Source organism: Notamacropus eugenii, chromosome 3 (assembly GCF_028372415.1).
Source record: "Notamacropus eugenii isolate mMacEug1 chromosome 3, mMacEug1.pri_v2, whole genome shotgun sequence".
Taxonomy (NCBI): Eukaryota; Metazoa; Chordata; class Mammalia; order Diprotodontia; family Macropodidae; genus Notamacropus; species Notamacropus eugenii.
Window position 1 is genome coordinate 49,879,024 of NC_092874.1, and position 24,223 is coordinate 49,903,246.

Below are 24,223 nucleotides of genomic sequence, written 5' to 3' on the forward strand. Positions count from 1 at the left end.
ATAGATGAAAATAGTCATGGCTTTCTTCATGTGGCCATAAGGGGCAGCTGTCCTCCACACTAAACTAAGGTATACAGCCATTTTCTTTCTACCTCCTCCAGAATCCAATCTTTCCCTGTCCTCTGACTCTTACAGCTTTGCCCATCCTTACAAAACACGGACATGGGGAAAGAGAAGAATCAGAGGCCAGAAAGCAAAGATAAAAATGTGAGATGGGCTTGTATAACTTCTAGAACTACTGCTGGTGCATTAGCCAAAGTTAGTCTCACGCTCTGGCATAGGACTCTTTCCTCTTAAATATCCTTCTCACCTTTGAACAACCTTATGTTTATATAGGGGTTTTCTTCTGGGAGCCTTGAAACCTTAATTTTTATTTCTTTACAGCTTCTCAAATTATGACGCATTTCAGGAGGATGCTGATGGTATGTACGTGTTCTGGGCAGGGAGGTGGATATTTTCTGTCACTGGTTGAGAATTTGGTCACACAGCGACTTCTCTTGTTCAGGTGTCTTCCTGACCTTCCAGGAAGTGTATTGTTGGAGGCACCCTACAGAGCAGCACTCTGATCGAGACTAAGCGCTAACTCTGAAATACTGTGAAGAATGTATTTAGAAGAACAGCCCCTCAGGTTGATTTCGGGGCCTTTTGTGTTGGCAGGTGCTTTGATAGCTTCCCAATGCAGACGTTGTACTGCTTTTCACCTCAGAGATACTTAACAGATGTTTATCAATGAAAATGACAGCAAGATTCTCAAGAACTGGTACCTTCTTTACAGATGTAGTACTGCACTCTTCCTTCCGTCTCTGTCTCCCAAAGGACGTTGGCTGGTGATGTGACTCTATAAGATGGATCCACAACACCAAGAACGTCAGGGCCAGCTGTTTCCTCAACAGCTGCTATGGTCTTTACAACTTGTAAAAGGATCTTTACAAGTCGGTTGTTAGCTTCCTGGAGAGGATTTCTATACATGTAAATAAAGATTAATTAGATTATTTGACACGTCATGAAGTGTCATATACATAAAGTGCAGTATATAAGGAAATATTCATTAATTTTCAGAGTATAAACCAGTATGACTGACAACACTGTCATTTTTAGTGAAGCCTTTGGATGTTTGTATTTTTTAATTAATTTATTAAAATGTCTATTTTAATTGATTCTTTTAACTAAGTGATTTGGGTCAATTAAATATAATATTTCGAGATGCACAAACTCTGAAACAAATGAAGGGACTTTATAATTCGTAGGCCTGCCAGCCCACAAAGAACACTTTACGGGGACCTGTCTAAAAAGCAGGCTCCCCTTCCACACTCTTTCTGTGCTGCTCTAGGGGTGATAGTCCAGATTTCCAAACACTGCAAGCTCCAGCTCTGCAGAGGCCAGATCAAGATGGTCAGAACTGAGTGGAGGTAGTAGGACAGGAGAGGCCGCATCCAAAAACACAAAGCACAGATGCAATGAATGTCAGGAAACTTAACTGAGAAATCTTTTAATAATCCAATACCTGACTGCTTCTAACAGCTAAATTCAGCAGAGACACTCCAGTGTCTCTCCTTACATTGTATTTATATTTTTATATGCACACCTATGGAGGTTAATGGACAGAATTTCTGGGTGGACAGTATGTCTCTGAAAATAATTTCTTTTCATAGCTTCATACTGTAGGAGTGGACTACTAAGAATAAATGACACATCAGGCATGTGGCGTTTTCAGAGTGATAGAAAATTTTCCTTCCGTTTCTGTTAAAGAAATAGTGATTATGCTGTTTGTACACGTTAAGTCACATTCTCTGACTATGTTATTATTATTCATTCGCATACCTTAACACTGAAAAATTAAAATCAAGATCACTTAAAAAAGAATTTTCATTTTGTTTTACTTATTTTTTCCAAACTTCTTTACTACCAACACAAGAGGGGTAAATTCCCCCCATTAGAAAAATTATTTATTTCTAAAGGTTCCTTAAGAATAAACAAAAATAACTGCCTTTATGTACAGCTAGAAAAACGAAACCATCAAAACTACTTATTACCCAAATTTATACAAATATTCTACATTTAGTAACCAAGTCTACTGATTAGAGAAGAAATATAAAATAAATCATGTTATTTTATATTTCTATGGAAATTTTAGTTTTCGTACACTGATACACTGTTCTTGTCTGAGCTCCACACTGATTGTGTGCCACGCTGAGGATCCAATGGGGGAGACAAAATCTTAGGGGCCAAATGCCTCCATGCAAGCTGAGGAAAGGGATTAGGAGGATTTGAGAGGGGAGGCAATTACGGGAGTCAGGAAGGGAGAAAATGAAGTTAGTAGACATTAACTGCAGTTTGAAATCATATAATTTACACTCATTTGAATAACAATAGATTTAAATGTAATTTAAAAATTCTTAAGAAACACAGACATGGTTTATATTTTGTACTGATGTTATAAAATGTAATCACTCATTCACAATATTTATATAAATAGGTGAAATAAGAAAAGTTTTTGACATTTGGCTCATTTTTTTTAATGTACTGGTACATGAATTAAACATGTTTGTATGTTGTGCTAAAATGAACTGACTAAAAGGAACAAATCTTAAGAAAGAATTACACAATGTTTTGAGTATGAAAAACAGAAAGGAACTATTCTGTGATGCATCTCTATATATATTAAATAATGAAAAGTTCTGTGATGAATCACTACAATTGTATTCCTGTGGTAGTGAAATGATATATAAAGCTGTAAAAGTGAGACAAGAGAAATTCTAAGCAATCAGAAGGTCAAAAAAGGGATGGTTTTAGGATCACTAGCAAGGTCTTTCAAAGTCATCTATCTGGGACAATTCCTTAATTTTTCAAATGAGGAAACTGAAATCTAGTCTCTTGCCCATGGGCACAAAAGTCGTAAGGACCGGAAGCAACTTCTCTGACTCCAAATCGAGTATTCTGCAAGGCTGCTTGTCAGTTTCAGTTTCTCTAACACAACTTGGAGAAGACCTGGCACTACTCTTCATACGTATTGATAGCTTTGCTGCAGAAGGGGCATGTTGTTTCTCAGACAAAATATAAAAGATCAACCACGCAATAGTGCTACCACTAAATGGTTTAATGTAAACAAAATAACCGTTCAAAAATAATCAAAGTATAAAACTACACACACATCTTCCGTACCTGTCTTTAGTGACGCTGTCAGGAGACACAGCTGGACCACACTCTTTCAGTTTCTCTGGACACAGCTGTACTTCTTCCACTCCTTGTTTCTCACTTCCATCCTGCATTAGTTTTTGTAAAGGGAGGGAGAATAAGAGAAACAAAACCATTTTTTGAGCGATCATTTTGGAAATGGCTAGTTGTTCTTCTGCTTAGTCACAAAGTGAAACCAAAAAAGTTTATATACAAATTAGATGCTCTTTGAAATAATATTTAATTAGACCTTAGCAAGAGACTAGTATTATCAAGAAATGACAAAACACTGAAACACAGAACTGAAAAAAGATAACCATACTTCACAATTACAGAATACTGACTAGAAACCAACACTGTTACTTTTTATATTTAACATATAGGACAAATATTTAACAACAGGACAAATCTGGAGGGGAACAAAATGATTTACAAAAGGCAATTAGAAGGAAAATAAAACACTTTCTTTTTTTCTTCTAAATACGTTTTGACATTATCTAGTTCTTGCACAAGGCCATGAAATGACTTCTTTTTCTTTAGCCTTTTTTCTGAATGAGACGCACAGTGGTACAGGGGAAAGAGACGACAAGACCTGGGCTCAAATATCACCTCTGCTATACAATATGGTGCAAATCACTTCATGTTTCAAAGTCCTAGGTAACTTTTTAAGACATTAAATCACATGACAGGTGCTGACCTGCAATGACAGTGGGAGTTTTCTCTTTATATTAAGAGAATCTTAGGTTCTGTACATTTTTGGAAATGACTAGCCAATATTTTGATATAAAAAGAAAAAATATCATGATATGCATTCAGGTCTTAAGACTTATTATTCTTTTTACCTTTAGCAAATATAGCTGATATTTGTAGATCTAGCCAAAAAAAAAAAAAAGAATTGATCCTTTGCCTTTCCTTACGGTATCATGGTTAATAAATGTAGTAATACTATTTCAAAACTATTTCTTTGTTAAGGGAAAAAGAAGTTACTAAAAGATGAAAATTTAAATAACTTTTTCAAGACATTACCAACATAACCAAAGGAACAAATGTTAGTCAAACATAAGCTACATTAATCTGTATAGTAGCTAGACATATAAAGACTGAACTAGAAAGACATGGATTCATTTGTAAGAGGAAGGCAATACAATTTAGACTTGAAGCTTTGTTCTACAGTTAAACAAACTCTTGTAATAAAGTGTTTATCTCAGGGCACTATGTTGCTTTAAGAATTCAGGTTTCTTGCTCGTACAATAAAACCAAGCTTCATTAAATCCTTAAGGGACACATTTAAGCTTCGGATTGTCTGAATGAATTTATCTTTTACAAGTTAGGGTAAATGATGGGGGAAAAGGGTTATACCAATATATTACCATCCACTGGTGTATGCCATTATGGAATTCTGCTGGTTATTAAAATTCAGCACCTGAACAGCCTAAAATCATTGGCAAACAACATTTCTGCAAGTGTAGCAGGTACGTGAAGGGGTTAGAAAGTGAGGGGAAGCTACGCAAATAAAATAAGGAGTAGCATGCTAGTAATACATAAGCAGTGAGCAACTGGTTTAGCAAGTAACTGAAACTGGCCTGATAACCTCTGGCAATGTATCTCATAGATAAGCTGAACTCTAAAAATCTGAAAATAAACAAGTGGAGTTTCCAATAATTTTGGGAAAAAATATTCTTTAGGAGAGCAGAAATGTGAAAAAGCAGAGGATGAAATGTATATAAGCAGATTTTGAATAATGGCAGCTAAGACAAAAAAGAGATTCTGATAAGCTATCTTAGCACCAGTCTATAAAGTTATCCTATTATATTGCATTCCTTAGATCAGAGATGGGGAACCTGTGGCATTGAGGCCACATGTGGCCCTCTAGGTCCTCAAGCACAGCCTTCTGACTGAATCCAAACTTCAGAGAACAAAATCTTGCAATAAAACGATGTCTTCTGCAAAAATTGGACTCAGTCAAAGGGTTGCACACAAGGACCCAGAAAGCCATACATGGCCCCAAGGATGTAGGATCCCCACTCCTGCCTTAGATGTCACTGGACTTTCGTTGTTTTAATAACAGTGAATTACCTACATGCTGTAAATTGGGAGAAGTTACAAACAGAATTTAGGGAGATGGCAACACCTTTAGTAATTCTTTCTCTCAAGTTATGTGCTGGCAAGCAAATAGCAAATGAAGGTCTAGAATTCTCCAAAGAAGTATACATATGTTGTATCTCACAGCAGAACATGAGCTCTTTGTGGAAAAGAACCATCTTTTCAACTCTGTTATTTAGTATGGTGCTTTGCATATGGTAGGTACTTAGTAAAATCCTTGGTGAAATATCACCAAGTCAGAGTTCTGGTCAGGGCAAATGAGGAACATGATTCCCTGTCTGGTTAAATCTGATCAGCAGAGTGTCCAATCAGGACTTGGCTGTTTCAATTATCGTGCTATAAAGTCGAGGTCATCTAAGTGATAATATGCATGCATTTGTATTTACATGCTCAAGAAATATGAGATACGACATCTCGGATAATGAGGTCAAAGTTACATACTCAGTTTCAGCCTAGGATTCACCATATTCAATGGGCTAGGCATAACACCCACAAAACTTATGGTGTTAAAGAAGTACAGATGGAAAGTACTGTATGAAGTCATCCCCACTACTGAAGAAACAGCAAATCAACTTGGCCCAATTAATGAGGTTACTAGTGTTATCTTCATACAAAGAGTACAGTTATTAAAGTGGTGGTAACAGAAAAGGCAATGGAGAAGCAGAGGCATGAGATAAAGAAGGGATAGCCTGAGTGTTCCACTAGTATTAATGGAATGTCAAGGGAAAGGCCTATCATATGATCAGGGGTTATGTGGAAAGGCAATATAGAGTAGGAAGGGCTAGACAAGTTTGTGACCTGTACCTCTTCAGGGAGCACCCACATAAACCTCCATCAAGGTGTTAAAGGGAGACACTGGGTATTGAATAGGAAACCAAATTTGAAAGCAGAATCATTTGTTATAAGAAACTGACAATTTGGAAATGGTCCTTATGTCAATTCAATCATCAAATATTAATTTGAAGCAATGCTATTAATGATAAGAATACTAATTTCAGTAAAATTTACAGAGCCTGGGCTTTTGCACTCATTAAAAGGTTTTAAACAAAAAAAAAACTGTAGACTAACCTTAGCCTCTTCCTCTTCTTCTTGGGGCTGTTTCCTTGAAACCTTAATAATACCCATTTCTTCTTTCCTTACATTTTCATTAGAAAGCTAAAAGACAATATCCAAATAAGACATTTATATATCTCTTACTTATGTACTACTTGTTATAGAAAAGAAGAATCTTGACTTAGTTATGAATACGTGAAAATTTCTATATACTGGACTCTTGAGAATAAAATCTAGGTTCATCTCAACCTCGGGAGGTCTACAACTGAGACTTATTACCTTCTCTTGACTAAAAACTGGTCTGGCTTCTCCCCTAAACTACCTTGTTTCCATTAGTATCACTACTCTCCTTTTGAATGACCAGTTCAAAAATTTAGTCATCTTTTGACTTCTCCCTTAATTTCATCTTGTATATGTAGGGTTATCATATTCTTTCTTTGAAATGTCTCTTCCCTCTTTCCCTTCTATTCCATTTTCACCATTAGTATCCTAGATAAATCCCTAATGATCCCATGTTGCTGCCTAATGGATGGTAAAGCATATTCCTTTACATGTCACTTGAAGGCCTCCACATCTATCCATGCTTAGTAAGCAGCAAGTATTTAGTGAAATTTAGAGGAAAAAGAAGTAAGGCACAGTCCAGAAGACAGGAGAAGAAGAGTCAGGTCAGTGCCGTTCCAGTGCCCAGAACAGTGTTTTGAGCACTGCGTGTACTAAATATTTGTTAAATTCAAAACTGGTTATTTCCTCATCCTGTGAACCTACCATGCTAGATTTAGAAATCTAGAAAACCACAAAGGTCATAAAGGCTATCCCCTTTATGTTACAGATAAGGGAACTGAGGACAGAAGGATGAAATGTCTTTCCCAAGGTTATACTGGTAATTAATAGGAGAAACAGAATTGCAGAATTGAGGTAGGAATAGGAGCAGAAAATCCATCAGTCCAAAATAATAATACAACTAGATAAAGAAATCAACTTCTAGTACGCTGAGAGCCGTAAGGAGCAAGAAATATCTCTGAATGTCTATGGTTTGGCCTTGGTCTCAGCCCGTAGAGTAAGCCACGCTGTCAAAAGGAAACTGACGAGGCAAAGTGAAAGAATTTGCTCTAATACATTCTGTACCAGTGATCACCTTTAAGTTACTTAACAAAAAAAAAAAAAACCAAAACAATCCATTCCTTAAACCATAGTAAGGAGATGGGAGCTACTTCTACAATGGTCAGAAAACTGACCATCTAAGCAGTTGGTCTTCGAACACAAGTATTGTCTCCTAAGAATCTTTCACTCTACAAATTTATGTGAGTTGAAACCATCACTATCTCTAAAATAATCAAATATTCTATAGATTTAAGTAGCTCACAGGTATCAATTTCTTGATTTCTAGATTCATCATTAGATCACCATAAGGTGACCTTATTACCTAGAAATGCGTTTTTTAAAAAAAAATCGATCCTGGTTAGGCAGTAATATGTATCATCCTACTTGTAACTTCCATATCATTCTATAATAATTTTCATTAATTAGATTAATGTTCACAGTATTACAGTTGGCAAAATATAAACTGTCAAATGTTTCCTCTAGCTTTATCTGAACATATAAACTGTTTTCATTAGTTAGTTTTTAATGTTTTTTGGATCCAATATAACAATTACAGAAAATTAGGATAATTTAATTTGTCTATTTAAAATCTACCTGAAAAATAAGTTACAAGCCCTAATGAGAATAACTTGAAAAAGGTTAATTTTATTCTTCTTTTCAGAATGTTCATTTATATTTTTGTAAAGAACAAAAATATTTTCTAATTGAGGTTTTTCCCTCTTCTAGCTTAATCACACATGAATCAGTAAACAAACCTGTTCAGATTTCAGAGGACTGAGTTCCTGCCGAAGCTGGTCATTTCCAGTCTGTGCAATAGCTAAAGATGATGCTAACGACTCATTAGCCAACTGGTCAGTCACAGAGTCCATGGGAGCCAAAAGAGAATTCTTCTCAGGCTTCACCAATTCTTGCTCGCTTTCTTTTCTAATATTCATCTCTATGATCTTTGCCCCTTCATCAAAGTCTTTATTTATTTTAAATACAGGAGCTGCAGAATCTTTATTTCCCTCTGTTGCATGGCTTAAGTTTTAACTCATCCATGTGTTCTGCTCGACTATGGCCAACTATGATTTCTAGCTCTTTGCATCTTTTTAAAACTTGTTCTTTCTCTTGCTTTAGTGATTTAATTTCCTCACTTAAGTGATTAATTTCACTATGTTTCTGCTTGAACTGTTCAGAAAGATCTGACAGTCTCTCTGATAGTTCTAATTTCTCTTGCTGGGTCACCTCAAGTTTCTCCATAAGTTCTGTAGTATCTTTCTCAACAACTTCACCAATTTCAGAAATTTCTGCTGTGAAAGACTTGTCATCTTTACAACTTTCACAATCTGCACTTTTAGTTTTCACTAAAAGAACTGGCTTACTTTTCTGTAAATGATAAAGCTCATCAGTAAGAGCCTTTAGCTTCATTTCATATTCTACTTCCTGTTTGCTTTTACTGTCCTCTAAATCAGATCTTACCTTTAGAAGATAAGCATATTCTTCTCTTAACTCCTGGTAATTTGTCTCAAAGTTTTTTTCAGCAAATGAGTATGTATTCCTTTGCCTCTCAATCTCTTCGTTTAGCTGTGTGCACTGTTTTGTGAGTTTTTCATTTTCTTCTAGGAGTATATCAATTTTTTTTTGCCACTCACATTCTTCAGATTTGGGCTTAACTGAATCTATGAAAATAAAACCTTCTTCTTTGCAAATGGGAGAATACATTTTCAACATGTCTTCTAGAGTTTTCTTTTCATTTTCAAGAATGGTATGTTCAGTTTCAAGTTGTGTAAATTTTTCTTGAAGGTCATCTTCTTTCTCCTTTATTTGCCTCTCCAAAAATTCTGTTTTCAGTTGTAACTCTTGCACTTCTTGTTCCAGTGTGCCCTTTTCCTTTTCTTCCTGTCTGAGTACTTCAATCTCTTTCTGAAGCTCCTTAATCTGAAGAGTCATTTCTTCTGATTTTGAATTTACAAGAGACTGCTGTAAATCTTTCAGCTTTGAAATTTCTAAAAATAATTGATTCTGCTTAGTTATTAAATCGTCTTTTTCAAATTGGATGCTTTCCATCTCATGACTCATTTCCTTCTGTAATTCCTCTATCTGTTGTTTATCGTGAACACTTAAGTTATCTTTCAGTTTTTCTATGTTCATTTCATGCTCAATTTCTAAGCCTTCCCGGAGTCTAGTTAGTTCCTCTTCGTGGCTGAATAGCAGCTGAGTTCGCAGTCTTTCTAATTCAGCTTCCTGAGAGTCAGCCATTCTATCGAAAACAGCGTTCTTTTCTTTCTCTAGCATTTCAAGCTTTATCTTGTAATTGCTGACTTCGGCCTCATGCTTTAACTCTAAGTCCTTCCTGAATTCAGACGCAGACACGATCTGGGCTTTCAAATCTGCCACACCGCTAAGCAATTTGTGTGCTTCGTTAAGTTCATCTTCTTGTTCAGCTATTGTCTGTCGAGCTCTTTGAACCTGCTCCCTAGAAAAGCTTAATTCTTCAAAAAGGTCTTCAAGTTGACTCTGCAAAATAGATTTTGCTCTTGAAATTATTTCTAACTCCTTGCTTATTTTTTCCTTTTGAGAAATAGCATCTTGAAGTTTTAGATTCAATTCAGTAATTGCCATATTCATTAACTGTATTTGATTTTCATTTACTGGAATATCTGGACATGTTTTTAAAGCATTTTCCAGTTCTCCTTTATGTTGTGCATTAAGTTCATCGAGTTCAAACAGATGCTGTTTTATTAACTCTTGTTTCATCTGCACAATCTGCTGCCCATACATTTCATCTAGCTCTACTCGGAGTTTCTCCAATTTCTGCTGAGTCTGTATTTCCATTCTTTGTACCGTCTCAGTTTCAAGTTGACTTTCCTTACGACTTTTCTTCTGAAGTTCTTCAACAGTCCCCATTAATTGTTTTATTTCACCAGAACGCTGTCTTTCTTTTTGTTCAGAATTCGCTAATTCTAGTCTTATATTACTTATTTCTTTGTCCTTTTCTACAATCTGTTCTTTGAAATCCCCCAGTAATTTATCAGTAGCAATGAGTTTATCCTTCAGCTCAACTGAGTTTTCTTCTTCTTCTACTAGTTTTATTTTTAACTCTTCCATGACTGAATCTTTTTCCTCTAATTCCTTTTTACTTGAATCTTTTTGTTCCTTCTGAAAATAAGAGAGAGAATCTTTAATTGATGGCAACTTAACACATAGCTTCAGAACTCTGTCATCTAGGTTTGATAGTAAAGCATTCTCCTTTCATTTTATAGTATACTAATTGCCTTAAATAATGTGATTTGTATATAACAGGTTTAAAATTGATAAACTTTTATTTTGAAGTTTCTTAAAAGATCAACAATGTGCATACACATCTATTATTCAGTTAGGAAGGGGGTCAATAAGCATAACCATGAAGAAGATCTGTATTCTGCATGACTACTAATGACAAAATCTACTACTGACCTAGATCTTGCTGGTAAACCAGAGGTGATTCATCGGAAAAGGATGGAGAAAAAGTGTATTCACAGATGCCTGATGCCTTGCCAGTACGGCGGAACTAGAAGCCACCTAATACAGCAAAACTCCAAGCCAAATCTGGGACAACTATCATATTCTGGCTTGGCAATCCAACCTCAAAATTCTGGTTTCAATGGAAATTTGGAGACAGGGATGAACTTTTTCCTGACTCCAGCTCAGGACTCAAGTTGTAGAGTCATGGATAAGGAGAACTATGCCTGATAAGAACTGATGACATCATGGTTTATGGACTATGAGCCACTTGTTGAGTTGGACTACTACTTATGTAGTTTACCTATCAAAAATGTTGATCTTGTTAAGTGATGTATCTCTTCTGCATTTATTAATTTTATACAGTAAACTCATTAAATCAATACTAGTTAACTGAGAATAGTTCAAGATGTGATATAACCACTATACTATGAACATTTATAGTACCTGCTATGTGCCAGTGCCAGGCACTATGTATGCTAAGCACTTTACAAATATAATCTCCTTTGATAGTAAAATACTTGGAACAGTCAGTGCCTGGCACATAGTATTATTGTTGGGCTGATTAGTCATGTACGCACTTCATAAATATGTGTTAAGCAAATTAATCCCCAAAGCTACCTACATAGTTTCCTGACTTGAATAGCCCCACGTACTGCTGGCAGAAAAATCTCTGTAAAGACCTTCTTAAATGTTGGACACGTAGTAGGTTCTTCATGTTTGTTTCTGTTCCTTTTTTTCCTAATGACTTCAGCTTCTCTGCTTAAAAACTTTCAATGGCTCCCTACTGACTACCCAATAAAGTTCAAGTTCTACAATGTGGCGTTTAAGACCCTACGTGACCTCGCCCCACTGGACCTCTACACTGGCTTTGCTCTAGCGAGCTACTAATGGTTCACCAGATGTGCCTTTCTCCTTGTTCAGGGTGTTCACTCCACCTGTGACAGGCATCTAGTAAGCATATAATTAATGCTTATTGATTTGACTTGACTTGGAATATACTCTCTTTCTGTATCTACCTATTGGAATACTTCCAGTTCTTCTAAGATCAGGGCAAACTCAATCTTCTCTGTGCAGGCTTCTCTCTCGGCTTCTCTAATATTATATAACAATTCTTCCACTTTCTTCATCTGGCACAAATCACATTCTACTTATACTACTATTATAGTTCTTTCTGTTGGTGGTATCTCCCTTTACTGGGGTCTTAGCTTGTGGAATACAAGGACTGTGGTTTCATTTAGCTTTATACTCACCAGTGTATGTGTATTTTTCACATAACACTAGCAAAATGTCTGTATGGCAATTCCAAATGTGGCACTTTGGTCCTGATATGCCTTCCTTAGCTATATTGAAATATCAAGACTTCTCCTGATCATTGCTTCATTCTCTAGCATTTATGTCAATGATTTCCAGTGATTTCTGGGCTTTTTACATATAATCATTGCTTAATTTCATAAATTCTCTTTTCCAGCCAGCTAGTTTTTTAAGCATGGTATCATTCTTAATACTTCACTCATCTTCACAGCTCATATTCAATTAAGTGCATAGTACTATGGATTGTAGCTACACAGAATTGCTTGGATTTGTCCCTTTCTCTCCTCTACACACCACACCCACCCCAGTTTTGGCCTTCCTCACCTCTCACTAGGACTATTTCAATGTCTCCCTCACTGGTCTCCCTACTTCCAGTCTCCTCCCTAATCGTACGCCTAAAACACAATTCTGACCATGTTCCTCCCCTGTTCACAAAGGTCCAGCGGCTCTCTAATGCCTCTAGACTCCTCTGCCACCTCTTTCTCGCACTCTACCTTCTAGCTCAGTGACTTGCTTGCTGTTCCCCATACTTGACATTCCAGCTTTTGTCTCTGTGTCTTTGCAGAGGCTGCCCTCCATGGCTAAAAGTCATTCAACGTAGCTTCAGACTTCTTTCCAAGTTTAGCTCCATTGAGATGCCCTCAACAAGCCTTGTCTTGATGACTTCCACCTACCTCTGGAAACTGTATTTTCTTTATTTTGGACATATTTTGTATTCATCAGTTTTCACATTTCTCCCCCAAAGAGAATGTAATCTCCTTAATGACAAGGATTGTTTGGTTTTTGTTCTCATATTATTTGTGCCTATCACAGTGCCTGGCATGAAAAAGGTCTTTAATAAATGTTTTGTTTTGATTTTTTTCAGCAAATAAGTGACATTTGATTTTTTTTAAAAGGGAATTAAAATTTTGCTTTGAGAATTATTTTCAGAATTTCACAATATGCCTTGAAAATACAGGGATCTTCTTAGGTAAAATACTAACAGGGTCAGAAATCTGAGTCTACATAGGAACATTATTAATGTCAGTTTCCCTTTAATGTAATCTGCTTATAACACCTAATTAGCATGGATTTATGCTTTTCCAAAGGCCTTAATCATAAGACCTAGCACCAGGAACTCATCACCACATAAATGTTTAATTTGTGGCTTAGAACTCAAGACTTGAGTTATTATAATGGTGCTGTAAAAAGTTACAAAATAAATTATTATTTTATCCATGAGAAGACCTTTTCTTCACTATAAAGCTTTTGTGAGTCATTTGAATAATAATGATGACATGAATGTTTATTTCTAAAGTTTCTTAAATTAGTTCAAAGGGAGATAAAAAGTCAGCATAAAATTAATTGCAAAGTTACAAATCTTTTGGTAGACTATCACTAAAAAGAACATACCATCTCCATCTCATAAGTTCCAATTTTCTCTTGCAAGAAATTAATCTGCATTTTGAATTCTTCTTTCTTCTTGTGATGATCTTCTAATAAATGGTGTTGTTGTTCTAGCTGCTGCTGCTGCCAAACAATTTGGTGTTTAGCTTGAAGTAAATCTGCAGCTGTGCTGCTGTGATTAGTATTTCTCAGACTTTGACTAGCCTGTAACTAAAATTTAAAAAGGCAAAAAAAATGAGACATTAAAAATGTTAGCAGCTATACTGGCACAAAAAAAGGAAGAAAAAGAGAATTCTTTCTTCTTCTTTTTTTTTTTTTGATACCAGGGTACCTCACTCTCCACCCCCACCTCACTTCCCAAATAAAGTTCTGAAAAATTCCCATCTTGACAAGTATAAGAATCTCTTAATAGGGTATAAATTGTTTAACAGAAAAAGAAGCACCCTTCCACAAAAGTTATATTACCATCATGAGTTAGAAACTGGAAATTCGCTATGAAACCATTCAACTGGGAGCAACATTTGGTAAAAGACAGATCTGGTCTGATCCCATCAAAAAGGTCTCAAGTAGGTCTAAAATCCCTCCAGCCCCCAGTTAACTACTAGCTGACTACTTTAAAGCTGTAAGCGATCTTGTAATAATGAGAGCTACAGAGAGTTTCATGATGAGATTTCAATACCTATTCAATAAAAGTATATAAACATATGTAGAAAAAATATAGCAAGTTTGGCATTTGCCTATGGGACCCCTAAACAGAATATATCGGTCCAGTTCCAAAGACCACCCTCATAAAGGAGGCAGCACTCCTAAAATGAAATTTCTTTGAAAGGGAAAAAACCTTATGGATATAACCTGAAATTTAATGCCATGATAGTTCCCACTAGTTTAACCTAGGTCAGATTTTGGAGGGAAAGTATAGACTTTGTTTGGACAGATGTTAATAAGAGCTGTGATGTCTCATATTTGATCAACTAGAAAGGCTTATAAAATAGTAATTTTATGTCCCCTTCAGTTTAGCAATCTGTGCACGAATTAGTGGAAATAAAGTAAGATGGCTACGCTGAGACTAGAAAAAAGCCTCTCAATCGCTCTACATACATTTATCATGAGCTTACCAGGCATTATGCTAGGGGCTAGGGGCACAGAAATAAAAATGAAACAATTCATGTCTTCAGGGAATTTATAAATTGCCTCATCCTGAGCCATATCCAGTCATCCTGATGAATACCTGGTCACTGGATTCAGATGGCTCTGGAGGAGAAGTGAGGCTGGTGACCTGTACAGTCCTCCCTCACTCAAAACAAAGTCAAGTGCCAGTCATGTCATCATTTCTCTGATGTCGTGGTCTTCTTCGGCAACAAAGGACGAACACACACACATTCGACTGGAGGAGATGATATACGCATATATAAATGCACATAAGACATACACAAAATAAATACATGGTAAATTTTTGTTTATGGTAGAGGAGGGCACTAACACATAGGGAAAGAAGGAGTCGGTTCATTTTGTTATGAAAACAGAACACAGAAATTCTGAAAAGTCAAAATTATGGTAGAGCTAGAAAAGTTAATTCCTCTTTTCCAGTTAGTGATGTGAAAACAGAAATGGATGAAAATGCAACTAATGGTATAAAATACAATGGAAGAAATACAATTTATATGATTACAGAAAAATGTCATGGTCAAGAGTAATCGGACCAAAATATATAAGGATACTCTCAGTCTCCTTCTAGGCAAATGCAAAGTATATACCTTGACGAACTTTTTCTATATATGTTTACATATTATATAGCTACTGAAATCTCATCATAACCCTCTCTATAGTTCTCATGTCCTTATTACAAGAAAGCTCACAGATTAAGTAGTTAACTAGGGAGTTGTGGGGGCTGGAGGGAGTTTAATCTTTTTTTGTGCCACGAATCCCTTCTCAAAATAACTTTTTAATTTAACTCAATTTTATTTTCATAAATATCTCCTCTCCCTCCCACTGACCTCCAATAAGAAAATGATACAAAACAAAACCTCTATTACAAATATTGTAATTAAAACAAATACCCACATTGGTCATATAAAAAAATACACACACAACACACACACAAACATCTCAACATGCACCATGAGTTTCTTATAGCAAAACAGCATTAGATCACATACATATATCATTTCTTCAGTCATTCCCCAAGTGATAGGCACCTTTTCAGTTTCCATTCTTTATTGCAATAATCCCAAAATACTGTACATATGTGCCCTTTTCGTCTTTCTTTGCTCTCTATGGGAGGACAGACCTAGTAGCGGTATCAATGGATCAGAATAAATACGGCTTAGTTAGCTCTTTGTATATAGCTCCAAATTGCTTTCTAGAATGGCTGGACCAGTTCATAGTAATGCAGAGTTAACAGCATATTATATACTTTTTTCCCACAGACCCTCTAGCTTTGTCATTTCTTTTTCTGTCAACTTTACCAGTCTGATAGGCATAAGGTGGTACCTTTGAGTTGTTTTAATTTGCATTTCTCTAATTATTGATTTACAGCACTTTTTCTCATACAGTCATAGGTCACTTGGATTTCTTCCTTTACAAAGTGCCCATTCATTTCCTCTGACTATCACTTTGGGAAACGCTCTTACTTTGACAGGTAATTTCTTTTTTTTTTTTTTTTCAATTACAGAAAGATTTAATGCCTTTAAAAGTGCTTTTCTAAGAAGCCAGCTACACCACATTTATGAGCAAGCTTGAAATTTTGATCACACAAAAGAAGTTCATTGTTTAATGGACTAATACACATAGAAATACAATTTTTTTTTTAATGTTTAACAATCACTGCCATACAATTGCGATTTTATCCCTCCCCACCCACCCCCCACTACCTCCCTCCCTCCCCACGACTGCATACAATTCTGTATAGATTCTACATATACTTTCCTATTGAGTATATTTTCACTATAGTCATGCTATGTAGTCAGACTAAGATAAATGAAAGAATCCGTATAACAAATCAGAACATGATACACAAACAGATACACATACACAAACATGATCTGCTACATTATGTGAGTGACTTCCATATTTCTCTCTCTGAGTGTGGAAGGCATTTTGCCTTGAGGTCCACCATTGGGATTTTTTTTTTTTTTCAGAAGTTCTTGTGTTATTACAAAAATCTAAGTCTACCAGAAAAAACTCTCACACACTGTGGTTGTTGCTGTGCATAAAGTTCTCCTGGTTCTGCTCCTTTCACTCAGCATCAGGTCATATAAGTCCTTCCAGGCCTCTCTGAAGTCTTCTTGTTCATCATTTCTTATGGCACAATAGTACTCCATTACATTCATATACCATAATTTATTCAGCCATTCCCCAGTTGATGGACATCCCCTTGACTTTCAGTTTTTGGCAACTACATAGAGTGCTGCTATAAATATTTTTGTACATGTGGGACCCTTTCCCATTTTTATGATCTCTTGGGGATATAGTCCTAGTAGCGATATTGCTGGGTCAAAGGGTATGCACATTTTTGTAGCCCTTTGGGCATAGTTCCAAATTGCTCTCCAGAATGGTTGGATGCGCTCACAGCTCCACCAACAATGAATTAGTGTTCCAACTCTCCCACATCCTCTCCAGCATTTATCATTTTCTTGTTCTGTCATGTTTGCCAATCTTTTAGGTGTGATGTGGTACCTCAGAGTTGTTTTGATTTGCATCTCTCTAACCAATAGTGATTTAGAGCATTTTTTCATATGATTATAGATAGCTTTAATTTCTTCCTCTGAAAATTGCCTGTTCATATCCTTTGACCATTTATCAATTGGGGAATGACTTGTATGATTATACATTTGGGTCAGTTCTCTATATATTCTAGAAATGAGGCCTTTATCCCCGAGCTTAGCTGTAAAAATTTTTTCCCAATTTACTACATCCCTCCGGATTTTGGTTGCATTGGGTTTGGTTGTGCAAAAACTTCTCAGTTTAATGTACTCAAAGTTATCCATTTTGCATTTCATAATGCATTCTATCTCTCCTTTAGTAAAGAATTCTTCCCTTCTCCATAGATCTGATAAATACACTATTCCTTGCTTCTCCAGTTTATTCATGGTATCAATCTTTATACCTAAATCATGTACCCATTTGGACTTTATTCTTGTGTACGGTGTCAGGTATGGGTCTATGCCTAATTTCTGCCACACTGTTATCCAGTTTTCCCAGCAATTTTTGTCAAACAATGAGTTCTTATCCCAGAAGCTGGGGTCCTTGGGTTTATCAAACAGAAGGTTGCTATATTCCTTGCCTACTGCTTCTTGAGTGCCAAGTCTATTCCACTTGTCTACCTCTCTGTTTCTTAGCCAATACCAAGTGGTTTTGATAATTGCTGCTTTATAGTACAGTTTAAGGTCTGGTAGCGCTAGGCCACCTTCCCAAGCATTTCTTTTCATTAGTCCCTTTGATATTCTGGACCTTTTGTTTTTCCAAATGAATTTTGATATTATTTTATCCAGCTCTAGAAAGTAATTGTCTGGTAGTTTAATTGGTATGGCACTAAATAAGTATATTAATTTGGGTAGTATTGTCATTTTTATTATATTAGCACAGCCTACCCATGAGCAACTAATGTTTTTCCACTTACTTAAATCTGACTTTATTTGTGCAAAAAGTGTCTTGTAATTGTGTTCATATAGTCCCTGGGTTTGTTTTGGCAGGTAGACTCCTAAGTATTTTATACTGTCTACCCTAACTTTAAATGGGATTTCTCTTTCTATCTCTTGCTGTTGAACTTTGTTGCTAATATATAGGAATGCAGAGGATTTGTGTGGGTTTATTTTGTACCCTGCAACTTTGCCAAAGTTGTTTATTAATTCAAGTAATTTTTTACTTGAATCTCTGGGATTCTCTAGGTAAATCATCATATCATCTGCAAAGAGTGATAACTTAGTTTCTTCTTTGGCTATTCTAATTCCTTGAATATCTTTATCTTGTCTAATTGCTACAGCTAACATTTCTAGTACCATATTGAATAATAGTGGTGATAATGGACAACCTTGTTTCACCCCTGATCTTATTGGGAATGCATCTAGCTTATCCCCATTGCATATAATGCTTGCTGAAGGTTTTAGATAGATACTGCTTATTATTTTATGGAAAGTTCCCTTTATTCCTACGTTCTCCAATGTTTTTAGTAGGAATGGATGTTGTATTTTGTCAAAAGCTTTTTCTGCATCTATTGAGATAATCATGTGGTTTTTGTTAGCTTTGTTGTTGATGTGATCGATAATGCTAATAGTTTTCCTAATATTGAACCAGCCCTGTAGTCCTGGTATGAATCCTACCTGATCATAATGTATTAATCTCGTGATAAGATGCTGTATTCGTTTTGCTAGAATCTTATTTAAAATTTTTGCATCTATATTCATTAGGGAAATTGGTCTATAATTTTCTTTCTCTGTTTTGTCTCTTCCTGGTTTGGGTATCAAAACCATATTTGTATCATAGAAAGAATTTGGGAGGACTCCTTCTTCCCCAATTTTCAAGAATAGTGTATGTAGTATTGGAATTAACTGTTCTTTAAATGTTTGATAGAATTCACTTGTGAATCCATCTGGCCCTGGAGATTTTTTCCTAGGGAGTTCATTGATGGCTTGTTCAATTTCTTTTTCTGAGATGGGGTTGTTTAAGTATTCAACTTCCTCTTCTGTTAATCTGGGCAATTTGTATTTTTTAAAATATTCATCCATCTCGTTTAGATTGTCGAATTTGTGGGCATAAAGTTGGGCAAAGTAGTTTCTAATTATTGTTTTAATTTCCTCCTCATTGGGGGTGAGTTCACCCCTTTCATTTTTAATGTTAGTAATTTGGTTTTCTTCTTTCTTTTTTTTGATCAGATTAACCAAAGGTTTATCAATTTTATTAGTTTTTTCATAAAACCAACTATTGGTTTTATTTATTAATTCAATAGTTTTCTTTATTTCAGTTTTATTAATCTCTCCTTTGGTTTTCAGTATTTCTAATTTGGTATTTACTTGGGGATTTTCAATTTGTTCTTTTTCTAGCTTTTTCAACTGCAAGCCTAAGTCATTGATCTCCTCTTTCTCTATTTTATTTATGTAAGCATTCAGAGATATAAAACTTCCCCTAATAACTGCTTTTGCAGTGTCCCATAAGTTTTGGTACGTTGTCTCACTATTGTCATTCTCTTGAATGAAGTTGTTGATTGTTTCTATGATTTCTTCTTTAACCCAATCCTTCTTTAGAATTAGATTATTTAGTTTCCAATTGATTTTTGGTTTCTCTTTCCATGGCCTTTTATTACATGTAATTTTTAATGCATTATGATCTGAAAAGGATGCATTGATTATCTCTACCTTTCTGCACTGGATTGTGAGATTTTTATGTCCTAGTCCATGGTCAATTTTTGTAAATGTTCCATGTACCGCTGAGAAAAAGGTATATTCCTTTCTATTCCCATTTAATTTTCTCCAAAGATCTATCATATCTACCTTATCCAGAGTTTTATTTACCTCCTTAACCTCTTTCTTGTTTATTTTAAGGTTGGATTTATCGAGTTCAGAGAGGGGGAGGTTGAGGTCCCCCACTAGTATAGTTTTGCTATCAATTTCTTCCTTCAGCTCCCCCAACCTCTCCTCTAAGAATCTGGATGCTATACCACTTGGAGCATACATATTTAGTAATGATATTGCTTCATTGTCTATGGTGCCTTTTAGTAGGATATAGTTTCCATCCTTATCCCTTTTGATTAGATCTATTTCTGCTTTTGCTTTGTCTGAGATTAGGATTGCTACTCCTGCCTTTCTTACATGAGCTGAAGCACAATATATTCTGCTCCATCCTTTGACCTTTATCCTATGTGTATCCCCCCGTTTCAAATGTGTTTCTTGTAAGCAGCATATTGTTGGATTATGGCTTTTAATCCATTCTGCTATCCGTCTCCGTTTTATGGGAGAGTTCATCCCATTCACATTCACAGTTATGATTACAATCTGTGTATTTCCCTCCACCCTCTTTCCCACCATTTGTGCTTTTAACTCTCCCGTCTCCCTTCCCCTCCTCAATAGTATTCACTTTTCTCCCCCTCCTCCTGCAGCCTTCCCCTCCTTCTTTTAGCCCCCCTCCCTTTTAGTCCCCTTTACTCTTATTGCTTCTTTCCTCCCTTTTAGCCACCCTCCCCTTTCTTCCCCCTTCCCCTCCTACTACCTATAGAGCTAGTTAGGATTATCTGCTTAAGGTTATTGTTCCCTCCTTTGAACAAATCAGATGAGAGTACCTCTCAAACAATGCTCATCTCCCTCCCCTCCTTCCCTCTGCTATAGTTTTGTACTTCTTCCTGTGATATAATTTGCCATTTTCTGCTTCCCCCTTTCCACACCTCCTATTACATTCCCTTCTCATACTTAAATCATATTTTTGCCATGACATCATTTACTTTATGCCCGTTCCCTCTACATATATCCCTTTTATCATAATAGCTGCACAGTTCTCAAGATTAACAGGTATCATCTTCCCTTACAGGGAGGTAAACAGATTGCCCTAATTGAGTAGCAAGTTTTTGTTTTTGTTTTTTCCCCTCTGTTTACCTTTTTATGATTCTCTGGAGACCTGCATTTGAAGATCAAATTGTCTATTGAGTTCTGGTGTTTTGGTCAGGAAGCTCTGGAAATCCCTTATTTCGTTGGATGACTTTCTCCTTGCCTGAAATGTTATGCTGAACTTTGCTGGGTAGTTGATCCTCGGTTGGAGTCCCAAATCCTTTGCCTTACGGAATATTGGGTTCCAATTCTTTCGATCTTTTAATGTAGAAGCTGCAAGGTCCTATGTGATCCTGACTGTGTGACCTTGATATTTAAATTGTTTCTTTCTGGCTGCTTGTAGTATTTTCTCCTTCACTTGATAGCTCTGGAATTTGGCAACTATATTTCTTGGGGTTTTGAGTTTGGGATCCCTTTCCGGTGGGGAACGGTGGATTCTTTCGATGACTATTTTGCCCTCTGAGTCTAGTACTTCTGGGCAGTTTTCCTTGATGATTTCCTGGAAGATATTGTCCAGACTCTTTTCTTCATCATGAGTTTCTGGCAGGCCAATAATTCTTAGATTTTCTCTCCTGGATCTATTTTCCAGGTCAGTTGTTTTTCCAATTAAATATTTTAGATTTTCTTCTATCTTTTCATTCTTTAGATTTTGTTTGACTGATTCTTGTTGCCTCATTGAGTCATTAGTTTCTACTTGCCCAATTCTAATCTTGATCGTATTGTTTTCTTCAGTTAGCTTTCGCATCTCCTTTTCCATCTGGCTAATTTTTCCCTTTAAGGAGCTATTTTCTCCATTTAATTTTTGTACTTCTTTTTCCATTCGACCAATTTTCCCAGTTAGGTTTTGGGTTTCCTTTTCCATCTGATCAATTTTCCCTATTAGGTTTTGAGTTTCCTTTTCCGTTTGATTAACTCTTCCTTTTAGGGAATTATTCTCTCCAGTTAATTTTTGAACTTCCTTTTCCATTTCTTCAATTTTCTTTTTCAGATTGATGTTCTCATCAGTGAATTCTTTTTTTATGGTTTTAAAATCATTGGCCAGTTTTTCTTTTATATCCTTCTTCAGACGTTCCAGGTAATCTAGTTGTGCTTGCGAGAAATTCATAGTCCCATCTGAGGTTTCAGATGGAAGTACAGTCTCAGCTCTGACCTCTTTGGTGTTTGTGTTTTGGTCCTTATCCCCATAGAAAGATTCTATGGTTTTTTCACTTTTCGTCTGCTTTTTCCGATTCATGATGTTGGCTGAGTGTTGTAGCTTTTGGTTCTTTCAGTCAGAAGATACAGATCTTTTAAGTTGAGTTGATGTTTGTCTAGGCTAAAAGCAGGCTTTTGTTTTTTGTTTCCCCGATCAACCCTGGGGTTAGCTTGTTAGGTGTGTGGGAGGGGTGGTCTGGTCTCAGGATATCTCCTCAGCTGACTTGAGGCAAAGGCAAGGTCCGGGGATGGTGATCCCAGCTTCCCTATTGTCTTCCCTTTCCCCTGGAGGGCTGGGGCACGCCTAGAGGCTAAGGCTCGTCTCCCGGGCTGAGGCTTGCTTGGGTCTCAGTGCGAATTTTTCTCTGCCCTGGGTCGTCTGTCCCTCCAGATCGCCTACACCACGGTAGGAAGAATCCCCCTTTGCCACCTCTCCAGCCTCTGGTGTTATGAGACCACCCGCCCCCTTCTGCTGCTCCCACTGATCCAGGATCAATCTGGGGAAGAATTTTATGGTTCCCTCACGGTCATCGGGGGGGAGGGGAGAGCACTTACTGATCACTCCGGCATCCCAGCTCCTGGATGTTCAAGTAGCGACCCACTGAAGTCCCGTCTTTAGGCTGAAGATTTCAAGGGCTGCTGCGCTGATGTCTGGCACTCAGCGGCTCTCACCCGCTCGGCCTGGCTTATCTCCTGCTCCGCTGGTCTCGCCCGCCACTCTCGGGCCCCACGGGTCCCCTCCGCCCTGCCGCGCCGACCGCGCTGCGCTGTGCGCCGGGGTCTTACCCCCGCGGAACAGATCCCTCCCGTGGACCTTCCAGTCCAGCCTGGGCTCCGAATCTGTCAAAGTCCGTCTCCCACTGGATTCTACACCTCCAAAGTCTGGTCAGACTCTCCCCCCAGATATATCCAGAGGTGTTTTTCCAGGAGCTTAGGTGAGTCGTTGCTTTCACTCCGCCATCTTGGCTCCCGACAGGTAATTTCTTCTTTGCTCCTCTAACCTGTTTATGTCACCCTTCTCTCTGAATTATGTCTTTATTTGGAGTTTGTCTTATTATAGGATGAGAGATATTAGTCTATAACTAGTTTCTGTTAGACTGCTTTATAGTTTTCTCAAGTTTTTGTTTGTGAATTCTGAGATATTTTCGTTTATCTAACACTATACTCATTTGCCCCTATATATTGTGTTTGACTGATCAACCTCTCCATTTCTTACTCAGTATTAAAACGTTCTGATGACTACTGTTTTGTGGTAGGTTAGTGTGAGATCTAGTACTGCTAGGCCCTTTTTCTTCCCACTTTTTTTTTCTCATTAATTCTCCTGATATTCTTGATCTTTAGGTCCTCTTGATGTATTTTTTTTCCTAGCTATATAAAGTGATCCTTTGGTAGTTTGGTTGGTACGGCACTGAAAAAGTAAATTAGAACTTGGGTAGCGTAGTCATTATTATTTTGGCTCAGCTTAGCCCACGTCCAGTTAATATTTATCTAATTACTCAGATGTCTTTATCTGTCTAAAGATATCTTACACTGCAGTTGTTCTCATGTAGTTCTTGTTTTTGCTTTGACAGGTATGTAATACTGTTTGTAGTTATTTTACTGCTGAATTATTTTAGAACTATATACAGAAACCCTGATGTTTTACGTGGGTTTGTTTTATATCCTAAAATTGTGCTGAAGTTAATTGTTTCAATTATTTTTCAGCTGCCTATCTAAGTAAACAGTTATCTAAGTCCTATCTGCAGAAATGCTAGTCGCCTCCTCTTTGCCTGTGCTCGTCCTCTGAGCTTTCTTTCTTCTCTTCTGGCTATAGCTAGCAGGCTGAGTATTATATTAAACAGCAGTAGTGATGATGAACCTACTTGCTTCATCCTGGGTCTTAA

General features: G+C 36.8%; 1 protein-coding gene and 1 long non-coding RNA gene across 5 annotated transcripts in view; one reads left to right on the plus strand and one right to left on the minus strand.

The window, feature by feature from the left end:
- LOC140530919 (uncharacterized) overlaps positions 1–24,223 on the plus strand; it is a 949,813-nt gene that overhangs the window by 382,490 nt on the left and 543,100 nt on the right. The window lies entirely within an intron of this gene.
- Positions 1–24,223, minus strand: part of LOC140531015 (A-kinase anchor protein 9-like) — a 103,589-nt gene that overhangs the window by 38,332 nt on the left and 41,034 nt on the right. The window contains exons 8-12 of the mRNA XM_072650216.1: positions 13,621–13,824; positions 8,893–10,572; positions 6,346–6,432; positions 3,163–3,263; positions 765–961 (exon numbers count right to left, since the gene is read on the minus strand). Of these exons, the coding sequence (XP_072506317.1) occupies positions 765–961; positions 3,163–3,263; positions 6,346–6,432; positions 8,893–10,572; positions 13,621–13,824 (2,269 nt within the window). The remainder of the gene's footprint in view (positions 1–764; positions 962–3,162; positions 3,264–6,345; positions 6,433–8,892; positions 10,573–13,620; positions 13,825–24,223) is intronic.